A 16,011-nucleotide genomic window follows, 5' to 3' on the forward strand; every position below is an offset into this window, starting at 1 on the left:
CTCTCTCCTCCCTTAGACATTAAACAATTTGATACAGGTTGTATATGTACAATCATCTAAAACACATTTCCATATTAGTCATGTGAAAGAAGAAACAGAACAAAAGGGAAAAAAAACTATGAAAAAATAAAGTGAAAGTAGTTTGCTTCAATTTGCATTCAGATGCCATCAGTTCTTTCTCTGGATGTCAATAACATTTTTCCATCATCAGTCTTCTGGAATTGTTTGGATCATTGCTGAGGAGAGCTAAATCAATCATTGTTGATCACTGTACAATTTTTTAAAAAATTTTTGGAAAACAACAAGTATTTCCATATTGTATAATAAAAAGATGGCTGCACGTGAAAACTATAAATACTTACAACTTGCTCTTCCTTTTAAATATTCAACAAAGGCATCATATAAGTTTCTTTTTTTCCTCCCCCCCAGATGGCCACCATTAGACACAAATATGTGTATGTGTGTATGTATACATTCTTTTATTTATCAGTTCTTTATCTAGATGCAGATAGTCTGTTTTCATATGTCCTTTATAGTTAATTTGGGTATTTATAATACTCAAAGTAGCTTATGCAAAGTTTTTCTTAAAACAATACCGCTGTTGTTGTATACATTGTTCTCTTGGTTCTGCTCATTTTGCTCTTCATTATTTTGTGCAAGTATTTCCATATTTTTCTAAAATCATTAAGTTCACTATTTCTTATAGCACAACAGTATCCCACAATCATATACCACAACATGTTTAGTCATCCCTGTTGTTAAGCATCAATTTGAATCACACCTAGCAGCAGTCAAATTTAAACCTGGTGCTTTCCATTGATTGACAGTCCCAGAGATAGGAGATGGTATCACATACCCAAGGAACTGTAAGCAGGGCAGTATAGCTGAATCATAGAGTATATAGAGGAGAGTAAAGTATAAAGAAGGTTGGAAAGGTAGGGAGGCAGGTTATGAAAAGCCAAACAGGATTTGATATTTCATTTTAGAGAGGATCAAATAGACAGCCACTGGGGTTAATTGAGCAGGGACTGAAAGACCTATTTAGAAAAATCACCTTGGTAGCCAAGGATAGGATAAAATGGAGTTAGGGAGAGATGTGAGGCCAGGGGACCAATCAGAAAGCTATTGAAATTGTCTAAATGCAAGATGATGAGGGCTTGAATTAGGGTTGTGGCTATATGAATAGAAATAAGGGAATTTACATAGGAGATGTGAAAGTAGAAACAGTAAGATTTGGCCATGGATTGGATATATAGGGTGAGTGAAAGGTAGAAAATAAGGGTGACACTAAGATTATAATAACTGGAAGGGTGATGGTGCTCTCAACTGTAATAATAGGCAAGTTTGGAAAGAAGAGAGTGTTTGGGGAGAAAAATAATGAATTATTTTGGATGTGTTCAGGTTGAGATGTCTATGTTTCATCCAATTTAAAACAGCCATGCTTCCAACAGGGTACTTATCTTGGACAGCCTTGGATGAGAGAATGAAGATGCCTGATTGTAACTTCATGGAGAGACTAGGGCTGGATATATAGATCCAGGAATCTGCACAGGAATAGCCATTACATACTAGGGAGTTGATAAGATCCCCAAATGAGATAATTTAGAACAAAAACAGAAAGGGTCCTAGGATGGAACCTTAGGGGACATTCAAAGTTAGTTGGCATGATACAGATGAAGAACCAGCAAAGGAGACTGAAAAGGAACAGAAGGAGAATGAAGAGAAAGTGTCACAAGAACCTAAAGAGAGAATTCCTGGAGGAAATGGTTATTGAAAGTGTCAGATGCTATAGAAGGATTGAGGGAGAAGAGGATTGAATAAAGGTCTTTAGATATAATAATTGGGACACCATTGGTAACTTTATAGAGAGCAATTTCCATTGAATGAGGTGATCGGAAGCCAGATTGCAAAGGGTTTAGATGTGCAGGAGAGAAAAGGAAGTGGAGGAAGTAATTGTAGATGGTTTCTTCAAAGAAGTTAGCTGCAAATGGGAGACATATAGGACAACAGCTAATGGGGATAATTGGATCAAGTGGGGTTTTCTTTTTGACTGAACAGTCTCTTTTATTCAATTAAATACTTCATGAGCTAAGGTAACAGTTGTATGAGATTCCAAAATCCTAAGATTTTCTGATTGCTGTAAAAACAATTTATAACATTCACTTTAAAAATTTTTTTAGTTCACCTCCCTGAGACAATAAGCATTTTGATACAGGTTATACATGTGCAATCATACAAAACATATTTCCATATTAGTCATATTGTAAAAGAAAACAGACCAAAAAAAAACTACCACCAAAAAATAGAATGAAAAATAATATGTTTCATTCTGTATTCAGACTCCATCAGTTATTTCTCTTGGAGGTGGATAGCATTTTTCATTGTGAGTTCTTTGGTGCTGTCTTGGATCATTGCATTGCTGAGAACAGCTAGGTCATTCACAGTTGATCATCATACAATATTTCTGTTACTGTGTAAAATGTTCTCCTGGTTCTGCTCACTTCACTTTGCATCAGTTATAGTTTTCCTAATATTGAATCAGTCTCACATTCCTGGAATAAATCTCACCTGGTCATAGTGTGTGATTCTTGTGCTATACTGCTGTAATCTCCTTGCCAGTATTTTATTAAAATTTGTTGCATCAATATTCATTAGAGAAATTGGTCTATAGTTTTCTTTGTTTTCACTCTTCCTGGTTTGGGTATAAACATCATATTTTTTTTTAAATAATATTTTATTTAGGGGGCAGTTAGGTGATATAGGGAATAGAGCACCGGCCTTGGATTCAGAAGGACTTACAAATCTGGCCTCAGACACATAACACTTACTAGCTGTGTGACCCTGGGCAAGTTATTTTTAACCCCATTGCCTAACCAAAAAAAATTTTTTTTTAAATTTTCCCCCAATTGCACATAAAGACAATTTTAACATTAATTTTTTTTAAATTTTGAGTTCCAAATTTTCTCTCCTTCATCCTCCCTGAGATAGTAATCAATTTGATCTAGGTTATAAACATGCAGTCATGCAAACCATATTTCCATATTAGTCATATCATCAGAACCATATTTGAATCATAAAAGGAATTTAGTAGGGGACTGCTTCTTTGCCCATTTTTCCAAATAGTTTATATAGTATTGGAATTAATTGTTCTTTAAATGTTTGGTAGAATTCACCTGTGAATCCAGCTGGCCCTGGATGGTGTGTAGGGGGATGTTTTTTAGAGAGTTCATTATTAGCTTGTTCAATTTCTTTTTCTAAGATGGGGCATTTATGTATTCTATTTACTCTTCTGTTAATCTGGGCAATTTATATTATTGTAAAGATTCATGCATTTCACTTTGATTGTCAGATTTATAGGCATACAGTTGAGCAAAATATCCCCTAATTGTTACTTTGATTTCATCTTCATTGTTGATGAATTCACTCTTTTCATTTTTGATCCTGGTATAGTGGTTTGTTTGTTTTTTAGGATGAAGAGACATGGGCATGTCTGTAGGTAGCAGGACAGGAGCTAGTAAACTGAGAGGTTAAAATTTAGAATGGTGTTTAATAATGAGTAGAATTTGCTACAGGAGACTGGATATAATGGGATCAAAGGTGCAGGTAGCAGGGTTTGCCTCAGCAAGAAAGACTGCCTTGGCTCAGAAACTTGACATTTATTAGCTGTGTGACCCTGGGCAAGTCACTTAACCCTGATTGCCTCACCAAAAACAAACAAACAAACAAACAAAAAAAGAGCATCTTTTCTCCTGAGATCTCTATGAATGAGCATACAGAGGAGGAAGATGTCTGAATGATGTGAGATAAGGAAGAGGGTAGAAGAGGAGTTCTTGGTGAATAGTCTGAAATTTTTTGGTGAGGTGAAGTCTTCAGCTGAGAGAGAAGAGGGAGGGGATGCTTTGGAAGGATTGAGAAGAGAATGTTATGGCCACTTGGAGAGTAGGATAGTGAATGGAGTAAGAAAGAACAGAATGGTTATCTTGCTACATTGAGGGACCTGTTGACATTAAATAATATAAATTTCCAATAGGCCCAGACAGCATGGTTTTGTGATTTCCTCCAACTCCATTCAGGAGCATGTGAATAGGAGGGGAGGTGGATCATTGGAGTCATCTAGGGTTGGAACTTAAAAAGGTGTGATCAGTGTTAAGACAAGATGGCAAGAGATAGCACAAGGGTTGAGGATAGTATGAGCTTGAATTAGTTCACCAGGGAAGGGAACAGAATGTAGTCAGTGGAAGGTGTAATGGCTTGGGAAAGAGCTGGGAGGAAGGGGAGAATGGAGGTCATGATAGGGATAAAAAATATGGTTAGGGTTTATAAGGTATCAGGAAAGATGGAATGATAAAAGATTATGATCAGAAAAGGGAATTTCAGAGTTCTTGAACAAGGAAGAAGAACACTTGTGGATAATGACAAGATTAAGGGGATGACCATCTGTGTATAGTTAAGTTGGAATGGAAGAGTAGATCATGTGAATTGTAGATTGAGCAACTGGGACGCTTTAGAGCATTTGAAGGGATATTACTATCTCTGCTGCAGTCCCCTAGTGCAAGAACAGGAGATGAGGAGGAGAAAATAATTATGATCCAAGCACTGAATTTACTGAGGACGATCTGCATTATTTTGATAATATGAATCTCAAATGAAGAGAGGCTGCTCAGTAAAGGTGGCTTCAGGTGTCATTAGAAGGAACAGTCAGACTCTTCCAGTTCAGGTGAAGAGATATGATAGAAAGTATAACCTGCACAGGAAGAGGTGGTTGGAGGGCAAAAAACGTCCAGGGGAAGCCGTGTTTTGAAGATGGACATAATGGAAAAGAAACAGGTTTAAGATGAAGGAAAGTTTCTCTGTTATTTAGCAAGCATTCCAAAAGACACAGTGGAGTGGGTTAGGCAGATGCGGAGTGCCCCATTGGAAGGGTAAGGTGAAGGACAGAGAAGAGGGTTTGTACATTAGCAGCTTGGAGTTTGGAATCACTATGTGTAAGGGGATGTGATTATGCAACCCTGGAGCACTGAATCTAGGCAGAATCACAGTGATTGGAGAGAAGTTCATCAAGGGGGGCACAATATTAGAATGAGGTCTTTCCAAGAAGTGCACCCTCTTGGTGGATGGTGATTTATTCTGTGAGACTCCTTATGTCAGGCAGGGAACAGGTAGTCAGGAAGACAGGAGTATCTTACTTGTTGTGGAAGAGGCCCTGCGGGGTGGAGAAGGAGATGGAAAAGATTTTGTCCACAGAGCTTGATACAGTCCTGGGGCAGGGACCCATAATGGTGAGAATTGGGCAGCACTCCAGAAGCTTGATTAAGGGAGGAAGAGAGTCTTTCCCCCAGCTGGCATGCTCAGGCTCTGGATTTGACCCTGACTCAGAGCTCCAGACAGTACTTCTTTTAAAAGCTATCCTGTATACTGACAAGAATTCGAAAATGTACTTGAAGTCTGGTAGTCTACTTCTGGAAGTACCCTAACCTAGAACTGGCAGAAAATCATTTAAATTATTTTTGTACAGCAGATCCTCTAGTTAAATGTAAGCCCCTTGAGAGTAGATACAGGGCCAGCTAGATGGTGCAGTGGATAGAGCACCGGCCCTGGATTCAGGAGGACCTGAGTTTAAAAAAAAGAGAGTAGATACAGTGCCAGCAAGAAAATTTAATGTGTTTCCTCCACTCAAAGACAATTGGAATGAGGGAACTTGCTGTCTTAGAAATGTGTAGGCAGCTCCTGTGATCCACAAAGGCTAAGAGAACATTGAGCCCTGCCTCTTTTATTGTGTATGTGATGTAATGTTACCATCTACTGAAATCTGAACCAATAATGACTAATACATTGAAGCACAAAGACCAGGAATTTACTGAAGGGGAATATCTGAAATTCTTCTGTTTATACGAAAGTATCCAGGGGAGATGGTGGGGAAAATGAGAGTCATTGATGAAGTTGGAAGTATCTAAGTGTCCTTACTTTTTCCACAGCAGCAAGATGGAACTGGTGGATGATAACACTATAGTCAGGGCAAGAGGCTTGCCATGGCAGTCATCAGACCAAGATATTGCAAGATTCTTCAAAGGCCTTAACATTGCCAAGTAAGTTTTCTTTAATTATTCTTGACTTTTAAATAACTCCAACAGGATATAATGAATCAGATTGCCTTTTTTCATTCTCCTATTTAATTCTTTCTTCTCTTTTGTCAGCCATCTTCTAATTTTTTTTTTTTAATCCTTGCAGGGGAGGTGCTGCACTTTGTCTAAATGCACAGGGTCGAAGAAATGGAGAAGCACTGGTTAGGTTTGTGAGTGAGGAGCACAGAGATCTTGCACTACAAAGGCACAAACACCACATGGGGAATCGGTACATCGAGGTATGCCTCAGCAATCAAAGTCCTCCTGAGCCCCCCTAAGTAATGGCTGAGTGGCTATATGATGGTGTGTTCAAAAAATTTGACTGTAATTTCTTTATCTTTGCTTCAGGTTTACAAAGCAACGGGTGAAGATTTCCTTAAAATTGCAGGTGGTAAGTCGCTGTTCTGTGATCTTGTTATAGTGGTAAGGAAGAGACTTTTAATAACTAAAATTCCAGAACTCTACTATTTGTCTTAAATTGCTGATTTTTTTCTCTTGATGTGATTTTAGATTCCATGCATAATTTCTTAAATTTTTAAATGTAGTTATTCCTATAAGGGCTAAGACTCACAAATATTGTAAACATTCAAGCCCCACTCCACCCCATATTGTTTTGTTATATTCATGTTTATCTTTTAATTCTGAACAAGAAGCTACTGGTGACACAGTATTGAGTGCTAGGCTTGGAGTCAAGAAGCCCTGAGTTCAAATCTTGCCTCAGATACTTACTAGTTATGTGACCCAGGGAAAATCATTTAACATCTGTTTCCCACAATTTCCTCAATTGCAAAATGATGATAATAATAGCACCTACCTCCCAGGGTTATTGTGAAGATCAAATGAGACAATTTTTTTTTTAAAAAGGCACTTAGCTGGCCTCAGACCAAGCACTTGACACTTACTAGCTGTGTGACCCTAGGCAAGTCACTTAACCCCAATTGCCTAAAAAAATAAAAATAAAAAAAATAAAAAGGCACTTAGCATAGTGTTAAGTGCATAATAAGTGCTATATAAAGTCTTAATCTTCTACAAAGCAAGACAGAATTTGGAGAAAAGGGAAGAAGTCACTGGTATTAGTGAGTATAAACAGGTATTTAGAAGGATCAAATAATATAATATCTGTGAATTGAACATCTTGAAGCACTGTGGAAGGTCAGGAAGGAAATGAGCATTTATTAGGTGCTTACTGTGTGCCAGGTACTGTGCTAAGTACTTTACAAATATTACCTCATTTGATCCTCACAATAACCCTGCAAAGTAGGCGCTAGCTATTATGGTGCATATTTTGCAGTTGAAACTTAGGCTGACAGAGATTAAGAGACTTGCCCGGGATCACAATTCGTGTGTGAGGCTAGATTTGAATTCAGATCTTCCTGACTCCAGGCCCAGTGTTCCATCTACTGTGCCACCTGACTGCCTATAAAGTAGATCACATAATTATCACTACAAAAGTGACCTAATCTTTTTTTTTTATTTTGGATTAAAAAAAATTATCTCAACCTACAGAGGAGGAGGTTGCCAACTCTTTAATCTTGTGATTCTTAGGACAAACGAATAAAGAAGTACCTTCTAATAAAGTGGAATCAGAAGTTCATTTACAAGTCTTCCGTTAGGGTTAAAACAAAAGCTTAGGGTTAGGCAAATGATTACCAGATCATAAATCTGAAGCTGGAAAGGGACCCCAGCGACCAAACAAAAAAAGGAGAGATCACAAGGATCTGTAGTTGTTCTGATCTACTTCTAATTAATATCAACCCAGTTTAAATGATCTAAAGTCACTGAATGAAGGATAGCACAGTGATGTAAGAAAGGAAATGTATTCTTTCCAGGGTTTTCCTCGGTGAACAAGGGGCATGTGCTGTAGTCTGAAAGGTATAGGAACAGTGTAACCCTTCGCTCTTATCAGTAGTGTACAGCTTTAAAACCTTAAAAGTACCACGATAGTTGCAAAATGCTGAGACTTCCCACTTGTCCTTCCAAGATTTATGGCTTTTATTTTTTTTGAGTACTGAGAAAGTTGGAAAAGTGAATCTAATGTGCTTCCAGAACTGAGTTGACATAGGAGTGTGAGGGCAAAGGACTCTGAAAACATACCTAAAAGGTTTCTGCTGTGTTTTAGATCCCCCATGGAAATGTCTTGCAACTCTAAGGTTTCAAAGGAATACTCTCAAGTACTTTCATCATAGGTGCCCCTTGTCTCATTCAGACAGCTTGCTACGGACTAGAGTTGGGTTCCCCTATAGTAGTTTGATGTATTATGAAAGAAAAAAAAATCAGTATTTTCCCATAGGAGGAGGATGGGATGGGACTACAATTTTTGTCTTTCGATGCTAATGAGATATGGGGCCATAATCTTATTTATCTATAGGCCCCCACACCATTTAAACTTCACACTCTGGATATATGGCAAAGAAGATAGAGCCTATTCTCATATTGACACCTTTAATCTCTGTTGAGATTTCTTGATGTGATGCTATATGCTAAAAGGATCTATCTGTTCTTGGGAAAGTGCCCCTCAGCTTTTTGAGTGTTACACCATCCCCTTTTTAAAATGAGGAGGTTGGACTACGTGGCTTCTGAGCGGCCCTTCCAGCTCTTAGATGTATGAACTAGGTTGAATGTCAGGGCTGGACTGTTAGGGGGAGCTGGATCTAGCACTGTTTCTCTTGAAGAGGAGAGTCAAAGGGAAAGGGACTGATTATAGTAGGTTTTCCTGAAAGGCAGTATTCCTGAATTGGAGAGTGATATTGGTGATGAATAAAGAAACCCTGGGAGAAAGCATGAGTAGGAGAGAGTTTTTTAAAGAGGAAGCAGAAAGTTAAAATCCTAGAATATTGTCTGCAGAAGATTCAGCAAAAAGTTTGGAAATAATTATGGATGTTTCCTGAAATTTTTCCCTCTTCATTTTGGTGAATTTGAAATCCTTTGTCCTTTTTTCCTTTCTGTGCATTGGTTCTCTAGGTACTTCCAATGAAGTAGCCCAATTCTTGTCCAAAGAGAATCAGGTCATTGTACGAATGCGAGGACTCCCCTTCACTGCCACAGCAGAAGAAGTATTGGCTTTCTTTGGACAGCATTGCCCTATCACAGGGGGGAAGGAAGGCATCCTATTTGTCACGTTTCCTGATGGTAGGCCAACGGGGGATGCTTTTGTCCTATTTGCTTGTGAGGAATATGCACAGAATGCACTGAGGAAACACAAAGACTTGCTGGGTAAAAGATACATTGAACTCTTCAGGAGCACTGCAGCTGAAGTTCAGCAGGTGAGTGAAAAAATATTAATTATTTTGAGTTAAATACTTCTTGAGGTGTAATGTGAGAATGGTCATTCTCCCAAAGTCCACTGAAACCCAAGAGATAAAACTAGATGTAAAACCTAAGCCTTTTCATTTAGAGAATTCAATTAAATAAGTGCCTTGAATGAGAAAGGCACTATGCTAGGCTCTGGAGATTCAGAATTTTTTTTTTTAATGACAATTCCTACCATTAGGAAGCTTACATCTGACTAAGAAGGAAGGGCAGACACACACATTGCATCCTCCAAAGACTCGCTGTTTGTATTCACTTTTTTTTTTTAAGAATAACAATTTTTTAAATTTTAATTTATGGAATAAAACAAGTATTTCCATAACATAGTAACAATAAAAAAGATGATTGTACATGAAACTACAAATCTACTATGCACAACTTGCTATTCCTTTGAAATACATAGCAAAATTGTCATGTAATTTTTTTCTCTTTTTTTTCTTTCATCACCCTCCCTCCAGTTTGCCCTAGAGATGGCATAGGTATATCTATATATCTCTCTATATATATAATCTATATATTCTATACATATTTCTATTTATCAGTTCTTTCTCTGGATGCAGATAGCATATTTCTTCATATGTCCTTTATAGTTAATTTGGGTATTTATAATAATCAAATAACTCACTTGCTCAAAGTCATTCTTAAAACAATATTGCTGTTACTATATACAATGTTCTCTTGGTTCTGCACATTTCGCTCTTGATTATTTCATGCAAGTCTTTCCATGTTTTTTTCTGAAATCATTGAACTCATCATTTCTTATAGCATTCTATCACAATCATAAGTCACAACTTTTTCAGCCATTCCGCAATTGATGGGCATCACTTTCTTAAAGCTAAGTGGTTTAGAGCTGTCTTCCACATGGTCATATGGAACTGTGATCCTCAACTGAAAATTTAGCTAAGGTGATGGAAGCCTTTCACTGGGTCTTTTTCATATTTTGTGAGCCCTAGAGCAATATTCAGACTGTGCATCTGTCATCCCTTTCTCCTGTTGTAAGTTGTCATGATGGTTTATTCCTCAATCCACATACATCCTACCAAACTTAAATGGATTTGTGATCTAAGTGCTGAGGGTACTTCCAATGGTATGGATTACAACTTTCATCTTTCATAGGCAATGTACCAAGTGTGCTAGAGCCTTCTTCTAGGATTTTGATGGTACCTGAGTATCACCTGAAGCCTGGCTGATGGTCATCTCTTGCACTTGCTATGTGCTCAACCCTCTTGCTCTTCTGGTCCTCTGTCTCTTGGATGATACCTTTTACTCCACTAGTACACAGGTCTTTGTTGGTATGCCCTACCATACCACATGAATTACCTAATAGTGTGTGTTATGTGGCATTGCTGGCTTTTTGTCTTAATGAGAATATTTGAAACAATGTTTATTTTTCTTTTTGAAAGTAACATGTCCTTTAGAGCAGAGACTATGGCTTTAATACTTTTATTATTTTTAGCACTTAGTAAAGTGTCTTCCTCATAGTAATATAAGAAAAAAATTTGGAAAGAGACCCATTACAATTTCCTTACCTTTGTAATACATAAAGATCTCTTTATGCGTGATTTCCCCCCCTTTTTCTTATCTTGTAATTTACCTCTGATGACAGTTCTTTGTGCCATGGAAAATGGCTGCATGTTAAGAAATGGAAATCTTGAATTATAAATAAATCCTGGTGAAACAAAATAATTGGAGATATTTATAAGGTCTTAGATTACAAACATCCAGATTGCCTACTCATTCCAAAGATATAAATGATAGAAGATTATTTAGACCCTAAAGTGAGTGTGTTTTAGGTCTTAGGAATAAAAAGCTTGGCATGAGACATCAGTAGTCCTGGGGACTTGTTTGTATGATAGAAGAGTAATAGACTTGGAATCAGAAAATGTGGGTTAAAATTGTACTTTGGACATTTACTATTTGTGTCACCTTGGCCAAGTAAATCCTTTCCCTATCTTGATATTCAGTTTGCTCATCTATAAAATGAAAGGTTTGGACTAGATGATCTCTAAGGAAAGAGCATGGCATAGTGACTAAACTGAACTTTGAGTCAGGATGACCTGAATTTGAATCTCTTCTCAAATGTTTACTAGCTCTTTGTTGTTGTTCAGTTGTCAGATTCACTGTGATCCCATTTTTCTTGGCAAAGATATTGGAGTAGTTTGCCATTTCCTTCTCCAGCTCATTTTACAGATGAGGAAACTAAGGCAAACAAGTGTTAAGTGACTTTCTCAAGATCACACAGCTAGATAAGTGTCTCAGGCCAGATTTGAACTCAGGAAGATGAGGCTTCCTGACTCCAGGTCTGGCGTTCTATCCACTGCATCACCTAGCAAGTCAGTCTTTTTTCAGCCTGATTTCCTATTTGAAAATCAGAATAACAGTAGCACCTGCCCTAAAGGATTGTTAGGAGGGTCAAATGAGATAATGTAGGTAAAGTATCCTATTGATCTTAAAGTTTAGTGTTAATGGCAGCTATTATTATTCTGGCTCTACCACTAGGATTTTGTAGTGTGTTGTCATATATTATGCATAACTTGAAAGTAGAGTTTAATTCCTGAAAGCCAAATAAAACTGGTCTCCTTTATAGTCATACCTCTTACCTCTTGTTGGATTACAGGAAAGCTGCTGGGCCTTAGTGTAGGATTGTGGGTTTTCATAGGACTTTCACAGGAAATAATTCTGACATCAGAGACATTAACCAAACTACATACACTACATTCCTTCTCCTATGACAGTCTTCACTGGGAAGTATTTGTCTTACCTGTCCACAATGCCCTACCACCAAAGATACAGCCCATGGTATTTGCCCTGAACTAAGATAGACAAGATATGGTAGAATCAAAGTACTTAATTATTTAATTGTCATCTTGTCATGTTTATGTTACCATCATAATCAGATATTGCTTATTAATTTCAGCTAGCTAATAATGTAACTCTAGCCCCATTTATATGTTTGTTTTAAGAGAGCTCAAGGTAGATTAGAAAGTAAGAAAAGGAGTATCCTCTTAGGAAAGATGTACACATTGTATCCCAGTTTGATATGTCCTGTAATCTGTGTTGGTGCTGGGCTTAAATTGTGATTCCTATATGTAGGAGTCAGTATTAGTTGAGTACATTGGTAACAGTGTGTGTTGTATGCTGTTTGAAACAGTGGTTCCCAACCATTTTGAACATAAAAACCCCTTTTTAAACATAGTGTCATGGACCCTCCCCTTTCTACACACACACACACACACACACCCATCGTCCCTCCTTGGTAGTACTTCAATTATTATCTATTAAGAATTTTTTTTTTGCCTAGATCTGAGATTTCAGTGATCTAGGGAATAATTCCTGACGAGCAAACTCCCTCCACCCACACAGATTAGCAAACACTCTCTAATTTGTAGTCTTAAAGGGGAAGGAATAAGCATTTATTAAGCTTCTACTGTGAGTCAAACATGGTGCCTAAGCACTTTACAAATATTATCTCATTTTATCCTCACAAGTCTAGGAGGTAGGTGCTATCATTATCACTTTTTTACAGTTGAGGAAATTGAAGCAGATGGAAGTTAAACAGCTTGCCAAGGGTCACTCAGCTAATAAGTGTCTGAGCCTGCATTTGAACTTGGGTCTTCCCAATGCCAAGGTCATCACTCTATCCATTATGATACCCAGCTGTCTTAAAGAGTTGTGACAGAGGGGCAGCTAGGTGACGCAGTGGATAGAGTGGATAGCTCTGAAGTCAGGAGGACCTGAGTTCAAATCTGACCTCAGACCAAACACTTGACACTTACTAGCTGTGTGACCCTGGGCATGTCACTTAACCCAATTGCCTAAAAAAAATTTTTTTTTAAAATCCTTGTTTTAATTACTACATAATCAATTCGCTATGTTGCATAGTATTCCAAAAGTGGATTGTTTTATACAACTGAGCAGATGGAAATTTTAGCCACAGACATCTTAGAGTGCTGAGTCTTCTGTGGGCTAAAGAAACCCAAAACAACTTTCGAACATACATTTGGTTGAAGCACGGTATAAACAGGCTTTTCATGAAAGGCAGCATTGGAAAAGCAGAAGTTATTCTTCAAATTCTTCTTCGCAGTGCACCTAAGGCAGACTGTATGATTCCAGGCCTTTGGCAAGACTTTTACTGCTTTTACCTAGAAGGACTACAACACTTTTGAGATGTTCTTTAAGTAACAGGGAAAATGATCTACCCATCGTTCTGAAAGACAAATGTTTTTGGCATTACAGCATTTAGAACTAGGAGGAATCTTAAAGATCATCTAGTCCAAATTCTTCATTTTCCATGAAGAAACTGAAAATGGTAGATGTGAAATGGTGTCCCTTCAGGCACATGGATGATAAAATGACAAGACTGGCATCTCAACCTGGATTCTGCCTTCAAATGAAATGTTTTCTCCATTTTATGTTTCACCCTATTGAGAAAGCTGTGTAATATAATGACTACAGTGCTGGACTTAGTCAGGAAACATGGGTTTGGATATCGCCTCACAATCTTAGTAGTGTGATGTAGGTAGGTCATTTGACCTGTCTGAGGTTGATTTCCTCATCTATATAATTGGCATGATGACACTTGTATTACCTGCCTCAGGAGGTTGTTACGAGGAAGGCTTTGTTTTCTTTTAACTTGTTCTTATTCTGAATTTAACCAGCACTAAAAACAACAACAGCAAAACATTTCTGTAAATATATTATGCTATGTTAGGTATAGAAATCATAGTGCTACTTTTACTATTGTCCTGCTTGTTTCCTTCTGATCTTCCCTCCAGTTTCTTGTGTGTTGTTTTTAATGCTTGTGACCCTATTTTCTTTCTTTCCTTCTTTTCTCCTATTCTTTCTCTTCCTTTTTTTTTAATTGGGGAAGGACACTCCATGGATCCTTTTTTTCTTTCTCAGCATTGTTTTAATCTGCATTTCTCTAATTAATGATTTCTGGCATTTTTTTTTTTCATATGGCTGTGGATAGCTTGGATTTCTTCCTTTGAGAACTGCTCATTCATATAGCCTTTGACCGTTTATCTGTTAGCAGTGGGACTTATTCTTATGTTTTTGAATCAGAGGAAAGGATTTTGTAAACTTTCTAGTGCTGTTAGTCTGAGTTGTTTCATTACCTAAATGCTGAATTAGGGATTTATATACCTTACTACCCTGTCTTCTCCTAGATCAATATGGTTTCATTTCTGCCTTTTTATTCACTAATGAACACTTTTGGCCACATCCTTTCTCATTTCAATATCATAGCTGATTCACTTCTCCTCCCTTTATTTCTGCCCTAGATTTATGTCATTATATTCCGCCCTCTCTTCATTCCTTAAGCAATTTCTTAGGTTATATTGTTATCATTATGGTTAAGAGGCAACCTGACAGGTTGAGTAAGGGTGGGGCAATGCAGATGGGAGGTTCTTTGGCCCTTTTTCTCCTGTGAGTCAAATAAATACAACTACCTCTGTTGCACTCAGAATTTAAGAGGTAAGAAACTACTAGACTCTACTAGTTACTACCAGTGACTATAGTAGGAATGAAACGGGGGGGGGGGGGGGGGAGGCACAAGTCAGAGATGCCTTCCTTAAGTGTGAAATAGTTTTGTATGGACAAGCAGATGAATCCTTTAAAAAAAAATACATGTAGCAGTTTTGCACTGTGTTTCTTCTAGGATCATCTTCTCAACTGTCCTCATTGATCAAAATTAAATAGAAATTAGAGTCCTCTGGTTCCATCATTTTACATTCATCTTAAAAAAAGAAACCCTTTCCATTCTTCTATTTGTGATGACTATTCAATATAAATTGATTACTATACTGACTTCCCAGTTGCTTTCAAATGCTATATAATCTGTATGGAATTTGTTCTACCCTCTCTATTTCTAAGATAAGATTTCTGCTTCTCTCTTTCATTAGGTTAGAGCCCTTCTTTGGTCAGGGGTTTCTTTTTAGGATATTCACTTTGTTTTACACTAGAGGGATGAGGGAGGTAGAAGAGAGGTTTAAAAACTTCAGTGTGTTCTGTGGGAGTAAGAATAACTTATCAAGTTACTGTTCTGTTTTGAGTCTGTAAAAACTTGTCTTCAATTTATTATCTTAAATGTTATAATTTTTAATGTTTTGACATAAAGTTTATATTATACAGGTGTAAATCAATAAGCATTTATTATATGTTTGCTATGTGCCAGGCACCATGCTAAGAGCTGTGGTATAAATATGTGTAAAAGACATATATAAGTTTCAAAGGGCTTACATTCTAATGGAGGTGCCCATATGTGTGTGTATATATATGTACAGATATAAAATAATATGCAGAATACATACAAAAATGAATACAAAGTAGTTTTTTCCTAATGAATTAATTGTTGGTATTCATTTCAAAAAAATTTGAGTTCCAAATTCTTTCCTTCCTGCCCCTCCTCCACCCATTGAGAAAGCAAGCAATATGATATCAGTTAGATATGTGAGGTCATGCATTTAGCCATATTCAAAAAAAAGAAATAAAAAGCAAGAATCATAAAGTGAAAAAAACATGCTTCAATCTGTACTCAGAATTCATTAGATCTTCTCTAGAGGTAAATTGCATTTTTCAT

At 37.2% G+C, this 16,011-nt stretch overlaps 1 protein-coding gene across 3 annotated transcripts in view; it reads left to right on the top strand.

Moving 5' to 3' along the window:
• Positions 1-16,011, top strand: part of ESRP1 (epithelial splicing regulatory protein 1) — a 105,174-nt gene that overhangs the window by 35,041 nt on the left and 54,122 nt on the right. For all 3 annotated transcript variants that reach the window (XM_020968608.2, XM_020968618.2, XM_020968628.2), the window contains exons 7-10: positions 5,976-6,086; positions 6,229-6,361; positions 6,471-6,513; positions 9,084-9,385. In XM_020968608.2, the coding sequence (XP_020824267.1) occupies positions 5,976-6,086; positions 6,229-6,361; positions 6,471-6,513; positions 9,084-9,385 (589 nt within the window). The remainder of the gene's footprint in view (positions 1-5,975; positions 6,087-6,228; positions 6,362-6,470; positions 6,514-9,083; positions 9,386-16,011) is intronic.

The sequence above is a fragment of the Phascolarctos cinereus genome, unplaced genomic scaffold (assembly GCF_003287225.1).
Source record: "Phascolarctos cinereus isolate Bilbo 61053 unplaced genomic scaffold, phaCin_HiC Scaffold_4;HRSCAF=312, whole genome shotgun sequence".
In the NCBI taxonomy this organism is placed as follows: domain Eukaryota; kingdom Metazoa; phylum Chordata; class Mammalia; order Diprotodontia; family Phascolarctidae; genus Phascolarctos; species Phascolarctos cinereus.